General features: G+C 33.9%; 3 protein-coding genes across 3 annotated transcripts; 1 reads left to right on the top strand and 2 right to left on the bottom strand.

Annotated features, from left to right (window-relative positions):
* Window positions 1-995: 995 nt before the first annotated feature.
* LOC132182364 (pyrophosphate--fructose 6-phosphate 1-phosphotransferase subunit beta) lies at window positions 996-7984 on the bottom strand. Its single transcript, XM_059595593.2, has 16 exons — window positions 7723-7984; window positions 6402-6563; window positions 6190-6311; window positions 5423-5476; window positions 5171-5277; window positions 4946-5051; window positions 4778-4841; window positions 4380-4468; window positions 4083-4214; window positions 3763-3933; window positions 3575-3690; window positions 3386-3497; window positions 3118-3202; window positions 2654-2698; window positions 2415-2483; window positions 996-1315 (listed from the first exon to the last, which is right to left on the bottom strand). Exons 1-16 carry the CDS (start codon window positions 7889-7891, stop codon window positions 1239-1241), a joined length of 1680 nt encoding a protein of 559 aa, XP_059451576.2. The 5' UTR covers window positions 7892-7984; the 3' UTR covers window positions 996-1238.
* A 1609-nt stretch (window positions 7985-9593) lies between these two features.
* LOC132180537 (ribosomal protein L30 family protein) lies at window positions 9594-14983 on the top strand. The gene is made up of 3 exons (XM_059593406.2): window positions 9594-9675; window positions 14328-14534; window positions 14627-14983. The coding sequence occupies exons 2-3, from the start codon at window positions 14343-14345 to the stop codon at window positions 14759-14761; spliced, it is 327 nt and encodes a 108-aa protein (XP_059449389.1). The 5' UTR covers window positions 9594-9675; window positions 14328-14342; the 3' UTR covers window positions 14762-14983.
* A 21-nt stretch (window positions 14984-15004) lies between these two features.
* Window positions 15005-18171, bottom strand: LOC132180536 (Major facilitator superfamily protein). Its single transcript, XM_059593405.2, has 5 exons — window positions 17973-18171; window positions 17745-17865; window positions 17433-17650; window positions 16543-17090; window positions 15005-16058 (listed from the first exon to the last, which is right to left on the bottom strand). Exons 1-5 carry the CDS (start codon window positions 17973-17975, stop codon window positions 15173-15175), a joined length of 1776 nt encoding a protein of 591 aa, XP_059449388.2. The 5' UTR covers window positions 17976-18171; the 3' UTR covers window positions 15005-15172.
* Between the last annotated feature and the right edge of the window lie 3511 nt (window positions 18172-21682).

Raw genomic sequence — 21682 nt, 5'->3', positions numbered from 1 at the left:
TCCTACACGCGTAACAGGGAATCACTTCTCAAACCATTGTCCTATAATAAAAAATGATAGAGTCCCAACTTATTTGCCCAATTTAAGTCTAACTTTTGCCTTTTTTTTCTTTTTTTTTTTTGCCTTTTTTTTTTTATTAAAAAAAAAAACTAAATAGCAAATGAAAAAAATGTCTAAAGCAATAATATCTATTTTTGATCCTTCTTTTATTTGATTTTTTTTTAAATGACATTTTATAATGAAAAATATCATTTTGTATTTTTTTTTAAATAACAAATAAAAGATTGACCAAAAATAGATATTATTTCTTCACACATTTTTTTTCATTTGCTATTTAGTTTTTTTTTTTAAATAAAAAAATAAGGCAAAAGTTGGACTTCAGTTGGGCAAATGAGTTAGGTACCTATCATCCCTCTTTTATAATTAACCAAATGGAAAAATGCTTTGGTATTTCAACTTTTACAATAACTCCCTTTACAAAAACTTTCGGCCCACAATTTATTATGCCATGTGACGGTTTATATTCTAGTGCTTAATATGATAAATGTCACGTGAACTGCTACATCATTTTGTAAATGTGATAAGTGTGACGTGATCTGTCATACATAAGTTTACATTTTAATGACTGATATGATAAATGTCGTGTTGATACTTATAATAAAAGCTGTAGTACACCTCTAATAGGCACTATTAACCCAATTGTGATTGGATTTGTGAAATAATGACTTTTTAAAGTGGTGATATCTAATACATTCTAATTCTTAAATTAATAAAAGAAAACTGCTACGTATATTTTCATTTCCATATTCCTTGACATTACTTTTAAAATTATCATTGGATCAAAACCTAATAGTGTTTAATCACAAATTTAGTAGTGATTTTAAAAGCTACTGTCTCAATACTCTCCCTCTACTCTTCAACTTTTTTCTCTTAATTTAATTAATATTTTAACATGTAACGCTTTGTAAAGTAGATTTGTACCTATGGCACTAATACAGAAATGAACCAGAATCCTTAGTTGAAGTGTTGATGTTTAGTTAATTAACCAGGTAGAATCAAAATTAAAAGTTGGTCACAAAATACTAAGAAACCATAGAAGAAAAGAAAGGTTGGGTCAGCAACATGGATCCTAAGTTTCCTGGTTGAGATAGCCTTGCCAAATTACATCTGCTGCTCAAATTTCTTGTTATTGAATATAAATAATCGAATTTATAACCAGAACCCATCCATGTATGCTCCTAAGCTTGAACTCCAAGCTCCAGCAGTAGAGTGTAATTGATAGCATTCGCTGTTGGGCCTACAAATTGAATGGGACCTGAACAAAAGGAGAAATTAGCAAAGTCAGAGGATATCAGTGTAATCTTTTAAGAATTTTTTTATTTTTTTTTATTTTATATATATATATATATATATATATATATATATATATATATATATATATATATATATAAAAATTCTAAAAGTTTACATCGTTTGGTTGCAATCCCCAGCAGTTTCCTCGTCATTTTCTTACATTTAAGAATCCAAACTACTTTTTGTTTTCCTATGTCAAAATACGCCACAATAGCTTCCCTTAATCATTCCCTATATCATTAAAATATTTGTTTTTTTAATTATATTATATATATATGAGAGGAGAGATGAGAGAGAATAGTGAAACATGAGAGGAGAGAGGAGTGAGGAAAGAAGAGATCGAGAGAATCATTTTTTATTTTATTTTAATAATCATAAGGACTACAATAGTGGAACTCAAAACATTGAATTTTACTGTAGCAATCATAATGTTTAGAGTTCATTTAAGGAGTCTGCTGTGGGATGTTTTTTGCGATTTTTTTGGACATATTATCTAAACTTAGGGAACAGACTTATAGGAAGTCTGCTGGAAATTCTCTTAAATTGATCAAAAGGAATGGTGGATCCATTTTTCATTTTTGAAGAGGTGAGTCTTTTTTTGCTTTGGGAATATTTTCTTCCTTTTAAAAGACAAAAATGCACACACCTCACATGTTTCTACTAAAAAGGTGCCAAACCTTTCTCGTTCCTTGTCATTTTTTGTTTAATTCCTAAGTAATTTTGTATCAAACAGTCTTTGCGCCTAAGAAAGAAACATAAGGATATTTTGCAAAGAATAAATAATTCCTACAGGATACCTAGTTTTAAACCAAACATGAGAATCTTATATTCCCAAGAATCCTATTAGATATCTAGTGATTTTCAAACATTTGAATAGTCACATATGCATCAAATTCTTGGGAAAGTACATGCCGGGAGAATGTTAGACTCCGCGAACCAAACGCCACGTTAATTATGGCATTGAGTTGTTTATTGTTGAGCATTTACTTCTGCAGTAGTTATCATAAGAGTGGTCTACTGGTTGTATAGTTTTCATATATATATATATATATATAACATACCTGGACTAACATATCGATTGTTGAGTGCCCAGTCATCCCGCAAGGATGCAAGTTTTTTGAAAGGTGCACCTGGTATTTCATAAGTGAAACGAAAGACCCTTAGATTTATTTGGTAAAAAAAAAAGAAAAAGAAAAAAGAAAAAAAGAATAAGAAAAAGGAAAGTGCTAGATACTGCAGCCAATGCCACTCCCATCATTTGGTGAAGGCCACAGCAGATTTAAGGAGAAAAAGTAGTTACCTTCAAGTTCTACCATTGCCTTCTTAATCACTGGCTTGAACTTCCCTGCAAAAGATTAACTTCAAAAACTTAACATTTAAGCACAGAATAATGGTCAGGTCAACTAGGTCTTTAGTCTTTAAATCCTAGGTCACAATGCCCATTACTAAAGAAATTGTCAAGAAGCATATTGATTTCATTATGATTGTTGGCGGTATCAAGCTAAGAAAAATGGGTGGCAAATTTGTGTTCGCGTGTCAGGTTCGAATTGTGTTGAGATATAGGTATAAGATTATATAAGTCGTCAGACTTCTTAATTCTAACCCGCTAATTTTGTGTCGAGTTCGTATCGGATTTGCAGGCGGTGTAAGAAATTACTAACCCGGAAAAAGTTACCAGAAAAATTGTAGTGACAAATAACATAAAAGATTGTATTGGCTTAGTTAGCCTTGAGTTAATGATGACCAAGGCCAATGGTAGTATACCATGTCTCCGCTCGACATCCATTAAGGATGTCAGTGCTGTTCCACCAACTGTCCATTCCTCAACTGGGGCACCCAAATTTCCTACCTGGATTTCCAGTTGATATTATGAATTAGTAAAAGATATGGGATTATGATGCTCAGCAGACTGTTGAATAGTAAATGAGACAAACTTGAACAGACCAAGAAAAAAGACAATGGAAAGATTTGAAAGGAAAAAGAAACATGCAATAACAATATACATATGAAAGAAAAACATGAAAACACAAACCGAAGAAATCAATCCAGTTTTTCCAGACTGAAGGAGGGCTCCAGCTGCATAACCCAGTGCATTGCAATAGTTTGCATCAAAGTTTGTAGGCAAACCACATCTGCCCTCATAACTAAAAAGTGAAATTCAAGTCTATGTTAGATGCCTATTGTGTTAAAAAAACAGCATTACTTCACATTATTTCAGTACCCAAAGAAGTGTGATTGTCCTTTGAACTGTCCATTATATTGACCCTCATGCTTCCTTTTGTCCAATTCAGTTTCCACCATTTGAATGAGCATTTTTTCTGTTTCTATCTTGGCAACCTAGAGGTATGAAATCAAAAGTGTTAAAATTCAAGACAACAATCCAACAATTCAGGATAAAAGAACAATTACCTGCACATTCCCATGTGGATCTCTCTCAAGCAGTAGTTGCTCTTGAATTGCTTGTGGGAACAACTCGAAAAGCTCCTGAGATTGGCTTTGGAGTTTCTTTTTCCACATTCCAGTTTCATCAACAACATCATGGGCTAAGATTTCATTAAGCTCTGAAATTAGCTGTTGTACCTGCAGGTTACAAGGTATATATAGAAAGCCATATGCTAGAGATACTAAAACTCAAATTTTACTCAAAGACACAAGAAAGGCAATGATGAAGCAAGGAGAAAAGGGAGAAAGGGCATGGAGAAAGTTCCATGATTTCTTCAAGATAGTACCTCGGGAATGAAATCGATTAGACCTTCTGGAATAAGTATGACACCGTAATTATAGCCAAGTTTAGAACGTTTGCAGATTATATCTGTAATATTGTCTGTAACGCTCTTGAGTGTTTGCTTCTTGGCAGCAACCTGTAGCAAAATATAACCTTGTCAAGCATTTGGGATAGATAAAAAAAAAATGATCATTAAGCTCTGATTTGAATGTTCTGCAATGTTCTGTTAAAACACTCCGCAAGAAGTATACAGCAGAGAAAAAGATATAGAAATAAGTTGGAGAAAGATTATCAAAGGCACCTCTTCTCCAATAATTGCAATGTTTGGGTGAGTCTCTAAAGCGCATTCCAATGTTATGTGAGAAGCTGCACGGCCCATAAGCCTTACAACTGCAGAAAAAAGCAATAAGGAGAACAACCAAAAGAAGATCTATGTAAAATCAATAAAAACATTTAATCAGTAAGCATATACAACCTAGTGCAAGAGTATTATGTATCATAATTGAGCATTAAATGCATGACAAAAAGGTTGGATGCAAAAAATAAGAACTGCTTACTATTACTATCCTTCATCTGAAACATTAGATGCTCAAGTATGCAAAGCCTCTATGTTTGTAACATATGCATCAGTACAGGAAGCATCAGGAAAGAGATATAAAGCATAACATGATCTGATTTGCTTACAACCAGAGCACTTACAATGGTAGTATTTTCCAGTTGAACGGGCATCTGTCATCACATTTCCTATCATTTCTGAATATATCTGCATGTTTAAATATATCAATGTAAAATATACACAATTCTGGAATTAAAAAAGAAAGAAAGAAAGAAAGAAAGAGAAGTACTAAAGCAAACATATTAAATTACCTTGCATGCTGTGTCAAATCCAAAACTTGTGGGAACCTCTTTGCATTTCAAGTCACCATCAATGGTTTTTGGACACCCAATAACCCTTGTCTTCATATTTTTACCCCTTCAATATTTAAGAGAAGAAAGAATAAGTAAACATAATTGCAAACAAACTATAAAAATGGACAGCACTAAAAGTGGTCATCATAGCAGAACACCTCCTTGCAGAGGCACATTCCATACCTGAAGTTTTCAGCAAGGAGACACGCATTTGTGTTAGAGTCATCCCCACCAATGACTACAATCCCATCCAAATCAAGCTTTTTTGCTGTTTCTTCAGCTTGCTTGAACTGAAAGAGAATATGACCATGCAACTCAGTTACTATTTCTTCAAAATCTAATCTAGAAGAAAAACCTATGCAACTACCATATTTGACAACAAACCATAATTGAGGGAAATGTAAAATGCATACAAAATCGAGCAATTAATATAACCTGTTCTGGAGTTTCAATCTTGTCCCTGCCACTACAGATCATATCAAAGCCACCCTGCCAACAAAATCCAAACTACGTTAGATATGATTACAAAATTGAGAAGGAAAATGACATGCTGCAAATCAGGTTCCTAAGTTGTAATGAAATTAGTATCTATTTAGTTTGAGCTAAATACTCTGACTTAATGAAAAGTACATGAGCTAAATAAATATACATGTCTACCTAATATAATTGATTGCCTCCAAAGCAACAAAAAATTACATCAAAGACATAAACATCAAGCATGACTGGTGTAAAAATTCAAGGAAAATGCTAATTCCATTTGCTCTATCACTCTAAAATGATTAGTCAAGTTATAATCAGAACTTCCTATAATCACTTTTAAAGACCCATGTTACTTAGTAAGGACCAATGTGTACTTAACACTCATGAGCACTTGTATAATGCACCCACCCAACATGGGACTAAATTTATGGAACGTCACAACCATGAGAGTTTCATGTATAAGTGGACGACATGCAGTAGATGTAACATTATAGACCCCGGTGGTTTGGCATAAAACCATCCACAATGACTTATGCGTTTTGGATTTCTATGTAAAATGGCTAATCAAACATTCGGTTTTCTAAACCAAATGCATTTTGCAGTTCATCTACCGTGCTTACCCAAAAGTAGGGAAGCACTGTAGATGAATGCATACTTTTTTTATGACTTTCTCCCTCCCTTACTCTCTTTCTTTATTCAATTTTCTTTCCCTCTTTCTCTACCTGATTTCTGTAAGGATAGATAAACTCTGTAGACAACTCAACATAATTGCACTTCATAATCCCTGCAGGGCCCCCCTTAAATCCATACACTCTGCTTCCCTTGGTCCGCTCCTGTAAGTAATCTGAGACAATAACAAACAAAAACAACCTCAAAAAACCCTCAACCAATTTCAACATTGTCTAATGAAACACAAGATACATAAGACCCCCACCAAAAATTCCAGAAATGACATTGTGTCCACCAGGAGCCTGTCCTCCGGAAAGAACCACACCAATCTTCAGACTTCCATCTTTTGTAGCTGCCCCGGAATCTCCTGCCTTTAGGATAACTGAAGGCTGTCCAAATAGGTTCGGAAACAACTTTGCAATCCCATCTGCTATCACATAATATTGTAAAAACCACAATTCATAGTTGGATCTATATATACATTTGCATACATTCACACACACATATATATATATATACACAAACGCACCCACCCACCAGCACAAACAGTAACATATATAGATAGAGTTAGAGATGGTGACTCATATTCTAATGTTAACCGGGTACAACACAAGTTGTAATCATATTAGGCACTCATTCTTGTGGGCATAAGTACACCCTCGAATCACATAAATTTTTTGTGTCACCATTTTCTTTTTTACTTTTCACTAAAGTTCGTTTGTTTCAACAAACATTGTTTTTTGTAAAAAGGGTTTTTTTTTTTTTTTTTCTTTATATTTTTAAGTGTTTGACACGATATAAAATATTGATCAAACTTGAAAATATTTTCAGTTTACCAAGAAAAATAATTAATTAACATTCACCGGGCGTAAAATAGTTTACGTTTCTTATATGCGTAAACTATTTTCTGTCGCTTTCTCACACCCTCCAAATAAGCAATTGTGAGATGGCTTACAATTGATTGCTCAAATTGTAAGCAATATGAGTAGGCAATTGCACTAATCTCAATTACACTTTCTAAGGCTTTTTATTCTCACATACTCTATTCCTCTCGGCTTCTCACATTATATGAAAATATAATAAATATTTGACGTATTTCAAATATGAGCTAAACATTAGAAAAATGGTTTTTGAACTATTTTTAGAATTGCAAACAAACAACAGAAATATCTACTTTTTTTTTTCACAAAAAATGTTTCCAATCAAAAAAATATTTTAAGACGAAACAAATTGAACATAAATCGCATAATCTCTATAATCCCAACAAAAACACTATCTATACACACACTAAAACCACATATAACATCCAAAATCACATTAGATACAAACTATATATTGAGAAACAATCATATATATATATATATATATATATATATAATCACGCACGTGCTCTATATGTATTAGTAATATTACATATATATATACACTCGCGCCATAAAAGAGCACAAATCCAATATCACACAAGATCACACGTACACATATATTGTGTATATATATATATTCACACACATTGCACAAACATACATATCGTTCGTACGTACGTATATATATTATATATTTAATTAAAAATATATATGAGCATGGACCTGGGTTTCCGGCGGCAGAGCTTGGTGGGCCGTCGACGACGTTGAAGGAGGTTTTAAGGACTGAAGGGAGAGGGAGAGAGATGTTGAGGCGGCTGCTCTGCACCTCACTGTAAACCGACGCCAGACGCCCCGGCACGGCCTTGCCAGTTTCCGAGGTTGTCGACGACATTATCCACGTGAACTTTGAGAAATAATGCGCGTGCGTGTCTGTCTCTGTGTGTGTGTCTCTGTGAGAGAGTGAGAGAGAGAGAGAGAGAGAGAGAGAGAGAGAGAGGTTTTATGGCATTGTTGTGGTGTCCGCCAAGCTGTGAGATTGCTGTGTTGGTTGGTGTACTGAAGAAACGGCTGAGGTTGGTGAGGGAGGGAGATAAAAGAGAAAACGGTGTGTCGTTTGAAAAGGAGCCTACCTAATCAAATATTCTTTATGATTTTATTACCTTTTTTAACTAATTATTACTTCACATTTCCTATAAATAAACCATGCAATATTATGTGTAATATATCATGTCATTCAAATTTCTTTTTTATTTCAATATCTTATTATTTTAACACCTACTTGTATCAAGCTTGAGTGTTTGTTTGGTTTAATAATTTCAATTAAAATAGTGATTTTAAAACGTAGTTGATGAAAATATAATTTTTTAAAATGCAATTAAGCGTTTGGTAAAATTAAGGTTCGGTCTTTAAAATTGTATGCTTAACACATTTTCTTACCTACAATTTGCAAATGTAATTTTTATTTTTGACATTTTCAATTTTTTATTTTTTTAAAAAATGCACAGCAAATCAAGATAATTTTTACAATTTTGTTTAAAAACGTACTTTTATCTTGCGAAATCACATAGCCAAATCCACCCGGAATAGAAAATACTTTCCCACACCATAATAATTATCATCTCTAAACCTTACTAAACCATACCCTTATCTTTTTATTTATGTATTTTTATTTTTTTAAAGGGAGACATTTAAAACGAATACATAAAAATAACCTACTTGGGTAGGTTATTTATTTGCGATTGCTCATCTAACCTACTTGGGTAGGTGAAGTGTTTAAGAGGAAGATATATGGACACATCAGGCAATGTAGTTTTTTTTTTAAATTAGGAAAATTTATTAAGGGCCTGTTTGGGTATGTGTTTGAGGGGCTTAAAAATGCGATTAACACTCAAAAAGTCCGTTTGAAAAAAAAAAAAAAATTAAAAGTGTTTTTAAGGGTCAATAAATTAAGTCAAAAAATGACCAAAACGTATTTTTGGTAAAAACTTAAAAATAAAGTTTTTGCCAAAAAACAATAATTTTTGACTTAAAAGCTTTATTTTTCAAACACAATTTCATACCTACTCTAAACTGACCTCTCATGTAAGAACGTAAGAGTATGTGATTTTTTGCATGTATTTTAATAGGATTCCTTAGAGTAAAAGTCAGTTTAATAAACTAAATTAAATAAATTTCATTATAAATTAAAAAAAAAAAAAAGATTTAAAAGATTTTGATGAGGACTCGCATATCATGAAAAAAAAAAAAAAAATTCTATATTTTGTTTTCTTCTCTCAAAACAAAAACATTAACAAAAAATTCAAACATAAAATACAAAAATAATTATCACCTTCGTATGAAAAAACTCTCTCAAACCATATTAACAAGCAGAGCCATAGTATGTGAAAAAAAATAAAGTTTGAGTTGGTTTTCCATATAAATTTATAGCATCAATGATTTTTCTTATATAGCAATTGTATATATACCGTTCTACTCTTTTAAAAAATAACATTTGGGTTAAAATATTTTCCAATTTAAGAAAACAAAAAATAGGTTTGGGCTTGACGGTGGTGGGCTTAAATCGAAATAGGCCAGAACATCAAATGGTAAACACGCTTAGTCTTTCCACTCTTCTTTCTCCACAAGCGCTCGCCGCCATCATCGCAAGATACGAGCTCAGTCGCGGGTCGAGTCCAGGTCCTCTCTCTCTCTCTCTCTCTCTCAGCTCCTTATTTTGCTTGTGTCATTTTTTATGTTTATATGTTCTTTTGAATTTAGTTGTTGTTTTGTGTAGTCCGTTTCATACATCATTTCTTGCATTTTTTTTTTTTTCCTCTATTTATGATGCGTTTAAAATTCGCTTATAGAACAGGTTAAGTTGAAAGTTTGATATGGATATCGTTGAAAATGAGGAAATTTCAGTGCTTTAGGGGGTTGAGCTCAGTGTATTGATGAATCTTCAATTATTGCTTACGGAAAACTTTAATCTTATTGAGGAAAATTAATATATTTCAGTTTGTGGAGAATTGGGCTTGGTGAAAACATTTTTCTTTTTCAGTAATTTCTATATAACTTTGATGGGTTGGTTGAATCATGAAGTGGGTATCGTGAAACTGTTTGGTAAACAACATCAAGTTTCCACGGCACTGTTCATAATAAAAAAAATTAAAAAAGAAAATAATCATTAGTATAGAAAATTTAAAAAGTGGTATTGAAAAGTGAAAAAATTTTGTTTTGTAGTAATTTTTTTATTTGAATAGTATTAAAAAGTAAATGATGTGATATAAAAAATGAATAATGTGATACAAAAAGTGAGAATGTTTTGATATTAATTTTTTTGGAAAAATGAGATGAATAGTATTTGGTGGAGTGGTAGTGTTTGGTGGTGTTTAACAAACACCGCCCAAAGGGAAATCACTATTTTCAGGAGATTGAGCTTTGTGAGAAGATGGGTTCTTTTTATTTTTTTTCCCTCTTATGTTTGAGCAGAAAATATTTTACAGAAATTGTTTTCGGCATTTTACGATGTTTGGTGCGAAAATAAAAGTCAAACTGAAAATGATTTCCGTTTCACCAAAAAGTCTTTACATTTTTAGGAAAATGGTTTACACTTTTTAATTTCGTAAACCATTTTTCCCAAAACTCTTTCGAACACACTCACCGTAAACCTAACTCTTTTCTCCTTCACGCTCAAAACGCACGCACTGCACAGCTCCTCTCTCTCTCTCTCTCTCTTGGTAGATTCTCTTCTTCTCCTTCACGTTCAACAAGCAGTCATCTCTCTCTCGGTTGGCATCTTAGGTACTCTCATCTCTCTCTCTTTCTATTTCTTTGTTGAATCGTGTGGAGCATTTCATTCTCTAAAGAAAAAAAAATTTAGATATACAAATTTGTCTTCACAGATTTGGTCATTTTTGTTTGATTTTGGTTTCTTCTCTCTAAACCCTAATCTCTGTGTGTGTGTGTCAGAGTGATCGAATATTTTGCGGTTTGGTTCGAGACCGGTCGCTTATTTTTTGGCATTTTGGTTTTTGTTTTGTACACTTTTTAAATTCTCTCTCTCTCTCTATGGGGGGTGTTTTGGGTTGCAATTGAAGGGCTGTTTGGTTGGATAATTGTTGTGTGAGTGGAGATGTTTTGTGGTGGCATTTCTTTCTTGGGTTTTGAGTGTAAATTAGTTATTTTTTTTGCTGGAAAGATTGGGGGGTTTTCATTGAATGTTTGGTGGGTTTGTGATTACCGATGAGATTTGTTTTATTCTTCCTCTTCTTGGATTTTGCATTACCAATCTTGTATTTGGAGTTTTTTGTTGCTCTGTTTTAGGCGCTTAGGAGCAGCAGCAGCTGCGTTGAGATTAAAAAAAGTGCATTATGGAGAATTGGGAGAATGTTTAGGAAGAAGAGAGAAAAGAATTGTGAGAGATTGAGTGTTGGTGGTGGGTGTGATGAGAGAAGTGATTTGTGGATGGTTGATTATATGGGTGTGTCTTGGTCCAGGTCTCTTTGTAGTTTCAGGGGCGATTGGCTGTTTGGGTCAGAGGATAGGGATCATTTGGTTGTATCAGTTGCTAGGAGTTCTATTTCTCCAGCTAGGAGTTCTGGCGTCAATGGGGGACTTCTTTTAGATTCTGGGAGAAGAAGTGGGTTAGATTGAGGAAAAAAGGAAGGTTTATTGTCTTGAAGCTTGATTACTCATTAGAATCAAAGTAGGAGTTCTCTGCTGCAAAAATGGTTGTGATGACAGATCAAGAGACAGGCTTTGGTAGCATGAGAGGGAGTAATTTTGTGGTACATGAATGTGGAGGTTTGTTTGGGAATTTCTCTGGGGATGGGAGTTTCAGTAATGGGTCGGTTTGATTTTGCCTTGTTGTTTTACTTTAAGATGTTTGGTTGTGGTACTTCTCCCGATAAGTATACTTTTCCTTATGTGATTAAGGCTTGTAATGGTTTGAATAATGTAAGTCTAGTTAAGTTAGTTAACAGAACAATTCGGTTCATGGGTTTTGAGTTGGATGTGTTTGTAGCTAGTTCTTTGATCAAATTTTATGCAGAAAATGATGGTATCAATGATGTGCGATGTTTGTTTGGCAAAATGCCACATAAAGATTGTGTTCTATGGAATGTCATGCTTAATAGTTATGTGAAAATTGGAGATCCTAGTAGTGCTCTATAAATATTTTTGGAAATGAAAAATAGGGAAATTAGGCCCAATTCAGTGACGCTTGTATATTGTCTATTTTTTCTTTCGTTGTCTGTTCTGTTTTTCTTGTATTTATTTATTTATTTTAATCAAAACAAGGAAAAGTGATTTTTCTTTCTACCATTTCACTTTTCTATCATCCTCATCATCCATTTTTGTGTTGTTTGTAGATGGATGAAACAATTCTTTTGGGAGTTATGGCCACAGTTGCATCTGTTCTTGTTGTTGTAGTTGTAATCTTAGAAGATATTAGATCTAGGAGATTATTACTTAGGAAACCTCATGTTAATCGAGAGTATGAAAGAGCGATTTATATGGATAGTATTCTTTATGGAAGCAGGCAAGATTGTATTGACCAAATAAGAAAGAGTCCTATGGCTTTCTCTAAATTATGTAAAATCAATACCTATGCATAATTTGTTACTTGAAATTCTTACTGGTGAGGCTACTAAAGGAAATAAGCCTTCAAACACATTCAAATCTGCGTTGTTTGCGCGAATTGCCAAGTCAATTAGTAAGAAATTCGGAGTTGAATGTGTAACTGACCATGTGGACAACCGCCTTCGATTTTTTAAAATTAGTCAATTTGTATATTTTAATCAAACATAATTTTTAGTTGGATTTTTTAAATTATTGTATATTAGTATTTTTATGTTGTGAATAAAAATTGCATTTTATAGGTTAATATGATTAAATGAAAATATAAAAAATATTTGTGATTTTCCATCCGCGCACCAAACGCCTGAAAATGTTTTCCTGAAAAGTGACTTTCCTGAAAATATTTTACGCTGAAATAAACGGAGCCTTAGTCTGTTGCAGTTTTGTGTTGACATACATATATTTCTATTTGAATGTCATCTTGACGAGGATATTTTTGTTATGTTGGGAAGATTGAGCTTGGTTATTTTTGTTCTTTTCAAGTAATTACTGTATAACATAGATGGGTTAACTGAATTTTGAGTGGGTAAATGTGAAAATTCATTATTTCATTGTTTTGAGGAGACTGAGCTTTGTTAAGAAATGGGTTCGGTTTTTTATTTTTATTTTTTATCAGTGTCTGGTGCTGTTTCTGTTGGGATATGGGTGATATTTCCATTTAAATGCAGTCTGTGATGACCACTTTTTTCATTTCCCTGTTGTAATTTTTCTACATGACTGCCTACTACTTCCAGCGAAGTCTTGATTGAAAAGTAAATGTTGAACGGTGAAGACTGCTGATTTTGCTTTGTTAGGGCTTGAACTATTAGAAAATGATTCTTGTGATCACATGGATAGATACATGTGAAAATCTCAGGTGTTTGAGACCATTAATTATGTCTCTGGGAGCTTTATGAATTCAGTACTTTGACTGGTATTTGCTTGAATTTTAGCCATTTTTTTATAAGTGATTTTTACCCAGTTCAATGTTGTTTACTTTTGTTATTTTGGTTATCTATATTTTTTTGTTATAAGTAATTGAAATATCATTAAAAGCACAAAAGGCGCAACCCAAATACACATAGAGTATACAAGAGAAACACCTAACTAGAAATGGAAAATAAGTAAAAAAAAAAAATCTTGAAAACTAAGCAAATTAGGATCTAAGGCAACTGTCTAGTGGTGAAGAGTTTTGAAAAAGAAAGACTTTAGTTCCACCATCATCTTCTTGTGGTCTTCAAAATTTTTATCAATTCTTTCTTCTAAGGACACCACAGAAGGCTGAACAGAATGATCTTCCACACAACCCCACTCTGGGGACTGCCTCCCAACCCTCTCCAACAAGGGAAAAGGTCTACTACTCTTTTAGGCATAACACATGCACAAAGCACTAGCAATCTTACAATGGAGTAGAAGATGATCCATAGTATCCCCACTTCGCTTACACATTATTTTGTGCTAAGAAAGGCTTTTTCATCCTTGAATATCTGGGGCTTTAACTAATGATCTTACTATGGATTAATTGTGACCATTGAACATGGCCTATGCCCTGTTTTTACCCTGAATAGAGTGCATTGTGCCTATTTTACTGATTATATTTTTGCTGTGGTTTATATCACTCTATTGAGGCTGTCTTTTTTTTTTCTTTTCCTTCTTTTTCCTTTCCTTCTTTTTCGTTCCAAATATAGAGAAGAATATTGATTAGTGCTTTCACATTATTGTGGATTGTATAGGTCAAAGGTGAAGGCATGAATGCATACAAGGCTTACAAAGCCTGTGTCCCAATTGCATGGAGCCCCAACCTATATATAACTTTGGTGCGGGGCATTCCAGGGACCAGGAGACTTCACAGGCGCACTTTAGAGGCATTGCGTCTGCGCAAGTGCAACCGAACTGTCATGCGATGGAATACTCCTACTGTCAGGGGAATGATCCAACAGGTTTCAATATAATCCCATCCTGAATGTATCCATTGCTTGAAATATCAAATCTGTACTTTGTTGCTGAGTAGTAAATTTTATAATCCAATTAGGTTAAGAGATTAGTTGTAGTTGAGACAGAGGAGATGTTCAAGGCTCGCAAACAAAAGGAGGCAAACCACTGTGCTATACGGCCCCCATTGGTCATAAATCATCTACCTGCTGCTGCTGCAAATGATTCTTCTTAAAGGCCTATCAACTTGTTCAGAGGTCAGCTCCAAGCTTCTTATATGTGGGTTTATTGTTTAAGGAAAAACAATTTTTCCAAAAGTGTATTTTCTAGTCTACATAATGTCTCAATGGACCCAGTTGCTTATTTGTTTCAAGCTTTTGGTTGAGCTGAAGTTTTATTATGGTTCTACCCTTTTTGTTTGTATCCGCAATGCAGTGAAATGGTTTCTTTTGTTGAATGCCTGATATCCAGATGTACGTGAATGAAAACTTGGGTAAAGCATGATAACTGTGGTCACGAATGTGGCCTTTTTTCACAAATTACAAAATATGTAACAAGGGCAAAAATGACTGATTGCCATCTGATGATCCATGAGCATGAAACATGAATATTTCTTTTTTCACATAGTCCCTTGAGAGCACAGAAACTAAGGTCCCTCCATTGCCTGGTTAATCGTCTTTTCTTCCATTTTCTCAACTGTAACATCATTAACAGTCTTAAGCTCCTTTTCTCCATTGCAAATATACTGTGGAACTTTGTACTGGTGTCTCATTGCAAAGGCAACAAAAACTAGGAAATTCAGTAGTGCGAGGGCTGCAAGCAGCCAGTAGAAGTGGTCTAACTTTCCCGTATTCAAATTGCTCCTGAGCCATCTCTTCCTACTCACTTTATCCACAATAGAAACCAACAAACTGCTAACAAAGAATCCCATCGAGATGGTGCTTAGAAAAAGCCCTGTACTCATGGATTTCATCCTCTCTGGTGCCTCTCTAATGAAAAATTCAAGTTGTCCAACATAGACAAAAGCTTCTCCAGCACCCACTAGGAAGAACTGGGGGACCAGCCAGAAAGCACTTATTTTGCTGCCTTGTTGAACTGCAGTTGCCCTCCTGTGTTTCTCAATAATTGCTGCAGCCACCATAGCTGACATCGAGAAAATGAGCCCAACTCCAACCCTCTGTAGGCTTGTGAATCCTTGTAATTTGTGGGTAAGTTTTCGAGCAAGAGGGACAAAGAGTTTCTCATTCAAAGAAGTAAACAAGAGAATGGTGATGATGAGAAAAGCAGAGAAAGAACCCGAAGGAATAACAAAGGAGCCAATTTTTCGGTTCATGAAGGTGGCTTGCTCTATGGTAAAGGTAGTCATTTGAGAGTAAACTGTCCAGAAGAGGATACATGTGGACCAGATGGGGATGAGTTTTAGTACCATTTTCACCTCTTCAACTTCTGTCACAGTTGAAACTATCCAGGGGTTACTTTTGTCTTCAATGGCAGCAGCATATTCATCTAGGATTGCAGCCTTGTCAAGGCATCTAGCCAATTCACATGCACAATGAATGTTAATTTTTGTCAAATTAAATGAACATGTTGAGTTCTAATTGATAGGATATGAAATGAACTGTAAAGCTCAGGCTCAGCATATTTCATTTATTTGCTATAGAGTTTAATTGGTTGAAAAGAAAGAAAGAAATATTAAAGAGACATCCAAAGGAGGTAAATACTGATACTCCGTTTGGCCCTGCGATTTTTTAGGCCAAATTGTGGAAAGTGTTTCGATTTGGAGTGTTTTTAAAATTTAAATTGTAGGCAAAGGTCAAACTACGATTTTAAAGGCTAAATCACGATTTTTACTAGACGCTTAACAACATTTTTAAAAATCACGTTTTGATATTGCAAATTAACCCAAATGAACCCCGAATCAGCTCGACAATTCTGAAAATAGGTGCTAAATGACTGAGTTATGGTGACGCTCAATTATCTAATCTAAATGTTCTGAAGGTATATATATATGCTTACTTGAACTTCTCAGTGTGTTGAACCTTGGCAGCTTGGTACTCATTCAAAAGGCTGGGGTGAGAAGGATGAGGATGACCTCTCTTCTTCCATGCCAAAAGTATCACCCTCCATATTACAGTCAAAGGGCTCCCCTGAGGCTTCCTGTATCGGTACAATGGTGTTCCACAGAGTAATATAGCAACAGCTATGATCATTGCAGCTGCTGAAATTCCATAACCCCACCCTCTTCCCACATTATCTTGTACGTAGACAAGCACTATCACAGCAAACAGGGACCCAATGCTAACGGCGAAATAGAACCTGTTGAAGAAGAAGATCATGGTCTTTTCTTCCTTGGGGTCATTAGCGTCGAACTGATCGGATCCGAAGCCGGAGACGTTGGATTTTATTCCTCCACCGCCCAGTGCTATGGTGTAGAGTGCAGCATAGAGCAGAGCCAATTGGCTGCCGCTCACCTCAATGCACTGATGATGTTGCTGTCTGTAGCTGTCGCATGGAGGGGGCCTCATGCTAGGAATGCTTGTGGCCACTGATAATAAAATCACCCCCTGGTGCAAGGAACATCAGTCTAACAGTGCAGATGTAAGGTTTAATGATTTTTAACACGATTTGCAAATCCAACATGAACCTGATACGAAATTAGTAGGTTAATGTTGAGAGATGTAATCCGTTTAATGAAATTTGTTAGGTTAGAACTGACAATTTTTTACATAACCTGCGAAACTAACTTGAAATTAACGGGTTATGATTGAGAGGTTTGACATATTTAATAAAGTGAGTTGAATTATAATTGACTTATATAGTCTTTTATCCATAACTTGACAAAAACCGAACCTGAGTCACCTGACACCTCTACTTGCATGTATAATATTTTGTCTCGAAAAACTTACCACAGCTGTTATGATTCCAAAGGCTGCAACTGCATAGTACCGGCCAAGTTTAGCATCTGCTAAGAAACCACCAAAGAGGCCAAGAAGATTGAGAGTGCCCATGAAGTTAGTGACAATGGTTGCAGATTTTGCTGATGAAATATGCAACTCTCCAACCAAATATGTCACCAAATTCATGGATATACCCATCACACATATCCTCTCAGAGAGCTCGGTTCCTGCAGAGAGAAGAAAATATGACGGAGTTTAGCTACTGGCCTTAATTAAAGAGTAATACCAATGTTAGAGATGACTGTGGAAGTGGAACACCACCTAAGATAAGCCCTGCACCAAGCCATCCTCCAGTCTTCTTCTTGTCCACAGGATTTCCTCGAAAATCAACCACAGCTCCATCATTTGCACCACCTTTTTCACCATGTGTTGAAACCAAAACCTGTTAAAAGTAAAGGAAATGGAGAAAGAGAGGAACCATTAACAAAATGATGATTATAAGATTGTCACATGGTATGATTTTGGAGTTGTTTTTGAGAAGGGTCTCACCATTTTCTTTTTCTGTTAAGAGAGAGAGAGAGAGAGAGAGAGAGAGAGAGAGAGGCAGAGGGTAATGTGCTATTTTAGCTCCAGAGTTTAAAAAAGAGCAATAGTAGGCAAGTGAATGATTGAGGCCAAGCTTAGCATAGCGTCCACAAGTTGTGGTGGGGAAGGGGCTTTGCATGTACACAAGTGTAGGAAAGTTTTGGAGATATAAGGCATGTGAAGCGTTGGCATTATATCACTTTGTGGTTTTGGAAAGTGACAGTACTATGATACCAATTTTTGGTTCCTACATATCTCTCTATCACCTTTATAAACATAATAAAGCAAAAATTTGCTAAAGCGTATCACATTTTGGCGGAAGAATCTTCTTTCAAACTCACATAATAATTCACATTTTATAAAAATGAGTGTCACTTAGACAGTCACATGGCACTTTATTTTAAAACTATCATTAACATGCTACGCCTATGAACTCCCAAATGTTACACTCATCATTTTTAAACTATTATTTTCTTACAAAAACCCTAATAATAAAGATTAGGAAGAAAAAAAATGCAAAAATCAGTCAATGTAGTTACTCCGATTTGCATTAACCATTGCTTGTAGGCATAAAAATTTGTTGAGAACTCAATCTGATAAGCAATAAAAGTAGGTAAATATTTACTTTCAACTTCTGCCTAAAATCTTGACATTATCCATTAATATGCGATGTGAGATCCAATCATACAACATGTGTCATAGTTGCCTCGTTTAGACCCTATATCTTTCTTGATAAGATATCTATTATTAAATGATTAGCACTGCATAAAAACATTCCCCCTGTAAATAATATGCAAATAATATCCAAATACCAAATTCCCCCTCCAAAGAAAAGAAAGAAAGTCTTCTTTGTCGGTAAATAATTCATCCAATATTAATATTCACTTACTTTTGTGTTTCAAGGCCAAAGTTTTTAAGTTTTAACACACTATATATTTTATTCTCACATTAATTGTCATGTGATAGTTTCTTTTTTAGTAATTAACATGATTAATATATCTTAAATTACCATATTAACTTATAGAAAATTTATAATAAAAATTATAGTACACCAAACACTTAATTATCTTCCTTTTGTGGCGCTGATGAGGCAAAACAACTTGAAAACTTAATTGTATTATAAGAGAAATGTTACAGTTCTTACTAGTGTTCTCTTGATCTTACGTGCATATTGTTTTCTAAAAAAGTTAAAAAAAAAAAAAAAACTTATCCTACTACATATATTTCTTAGAAAGCAACATTCACGTAGGATCAGAAGAATACGAATAATACTATACGTACTTCCACTTTTTTACACAATTGTTCTATATCCGTAGGTGGCTTTTAAAACCACCATTAAATAAAGATCTATCTCATATCCAATGATGATTTTAAAAGTCACCTATGGGTGTAAAAAAATAGGAATAAGTGTAGCACTCATCCAAGAACACTAGAAAGAATCGTAGCATTTCTCTTATAATAAGCCCTAAGGCCACGTTTGGTTGCTTAATTGGAGATTAATAAAGTGGCTTTACTGATATTTATTCTGTTCTGAAGTGAATCGTCAACAGATATGGAGCCATGCACACTTACAGTGGTGAAGAAATTCAAATACACTCTTACAAGTGGTGTCATTTCAGAAGAGAATCGAAAGTATATATAAAGAGAGAATCATATTTGGTCACGTGTCTTCAACATACATTTTCATTCTAAAATTTTGATCTTAAATTCATTTGGGACAAATGTTGCCAAATATAGTAATATTTCCTTAGAATGGAGATATCAGTAATTTCTCATTTCTTATTGTTGCTAATTTCTCATTTGAATTGCTAACAATAAATATAATATAATTTTTATGAGACTTGTTTATCGGACTATATTTTGAGTTGCCCGTCTCCTTAATTATTTGGACACGTAAATCTTATAAAAATAATTCAAATTTTAAGGAAAAGAAAAAAAAAATGAGCAAGTTCCAAGGATAATGATCACAAACTAATGTCCCATTGGATATGGGCCACCCACTTGCCGAAGAAGCATTTTTATTTTGTCTTGTAGTTTTTATTTTCCTAAAAAAAACAAAGAAAGAAGAACTTGGGGGAATTCTCCCGAAAATATAATGGAAAGTGGCCATTTAGCTACAACTTCTGCTAACTTTAGTGATTGCCCAGCTGGGAAATTGTTGAATCCCTTTGATTTGACGTGGGTCTGAAATAATTGGAGCCATCTGCCACTTCTTTGTAAGTTTGTATGGTCTGGATTGTTTGATGCCAAGAGAAAGTATTTAAGAGGCTGACATGGACATATATCCAACCACTTTATTGACATTGATTCAAACTCGGTAATAGCTTCTTTTTTTTTCTTTTTTGTTTTTTTTTCGGCTCAACACACTTATTAGTATTAAATGACTTCACGTTTACAAGTTTCTATTCAATCTCATGCTCAATGAGCTGCATTTAATATCATATTTGACATGGCGGTGGCTTTAATACCTGAAGATGCAAACTTCAAGTATAAATCATCATTGAAAACCGGTTAGCAATACCAGGGTATCCAAAAAATTATATAAATATGATTAAGATTGTACTTAAACAATATTGATCAATTGAGATCGTAACAACTTAGACTTTTTTGTTATCTGTATTTGCTATGAAAAAAAAAAAAGGTGCATTTACATTTGGAATGCAATTTATTTTTAATGTTTTTTATAATTTTCTTTTTAATGATTTTCTTATTTTTATTTATAGACAAATATGTTAAACAACCTTGTTAGTGCTGTTTTTGGTATGGCTTAATTGGTGATGGGTTACTTAGTAAGATCGTCAAAGGATCTGCTAGTCCGAAGACGGAGAAAACTCCTATGCTTAAGTTAGCATGTTTATCTAGAGTTAGAATCTAGCATGTTTATAAGAATTTTTTTTAGAGGAATTGAGCCCCATTACCTGATGCATTGTCTTCCTTTTACTTTTTAGTCGATTCCTTACAGAACTCTATCTATTAGGGGATATCGAATATCAACAGAATATCAGAGTCTCTAATCTTTTAGGATTCACATTAAAGCAGATTCAATGTTATTATATGTATGATCTTTGTATTTGAGTGAGACCCATGATGAGATTTATTTCCAAAAAAACCCCAACAAATATGCTTTGCTCCAAACACTTTAATTAGACGCTACAACTTCTATAATTCTATTTGATTTATATTCATTAAATCAATCATTTGTATTGTCAATTCTGATTTGATAGTAACTCCTTGATCTGTCATACTTCTGGACTCCATGAACAAGACAATCAACAACCTCAGAATTGTGCATAGAATGAACTTCTCTTTTAACCTAGGTGATATTACTAGCTTATCACTAATTATTAGACCACCTTTTTCATTAAGAAATAGGAAATTTAATTATTTAATTGAATATTCGAATACTTAATATTTCGAATAGCTAAGTGAAATTAGGAGTAAATTGTAGAGTAAGTGTTCAAACATCAAGTCCTCTTTAATAATATATTAAATCACCACTTATTATTAAAGTTAATCATTTAAATCAATATTCTAATAAGCATTAGGAATAATAGTTTTTAAAAATGCACCACCTTATCTTAAATCGACTTTTTTTTGTCAAATGCAATTTCAAACAAGACATTTTTCGCAATTTTGTTTAAAAATGATCGTTTAACCTACAAAATCACGGGTCA

The sequence above is a fragment of the Corylus avellana genome, chromosome 5 (assembly GCF_965113065.1).
Source record: "Corylus avellana chromosome 5, dhCorAvel1.hap1.2, whole genome shotgun sequence".
In the NCBI taxonomy this organism is placed as follows: Eukaryota; Viridiplantae; Streptophyta; class Magnoliopsida; order Fagales; family Betulaceae; genus Corylus; species Corylus avellana.
Note: the sequence above shows the minus strand (reverse complement) of the source record. Positions and strands in the feature narration are given on the sequence as shown.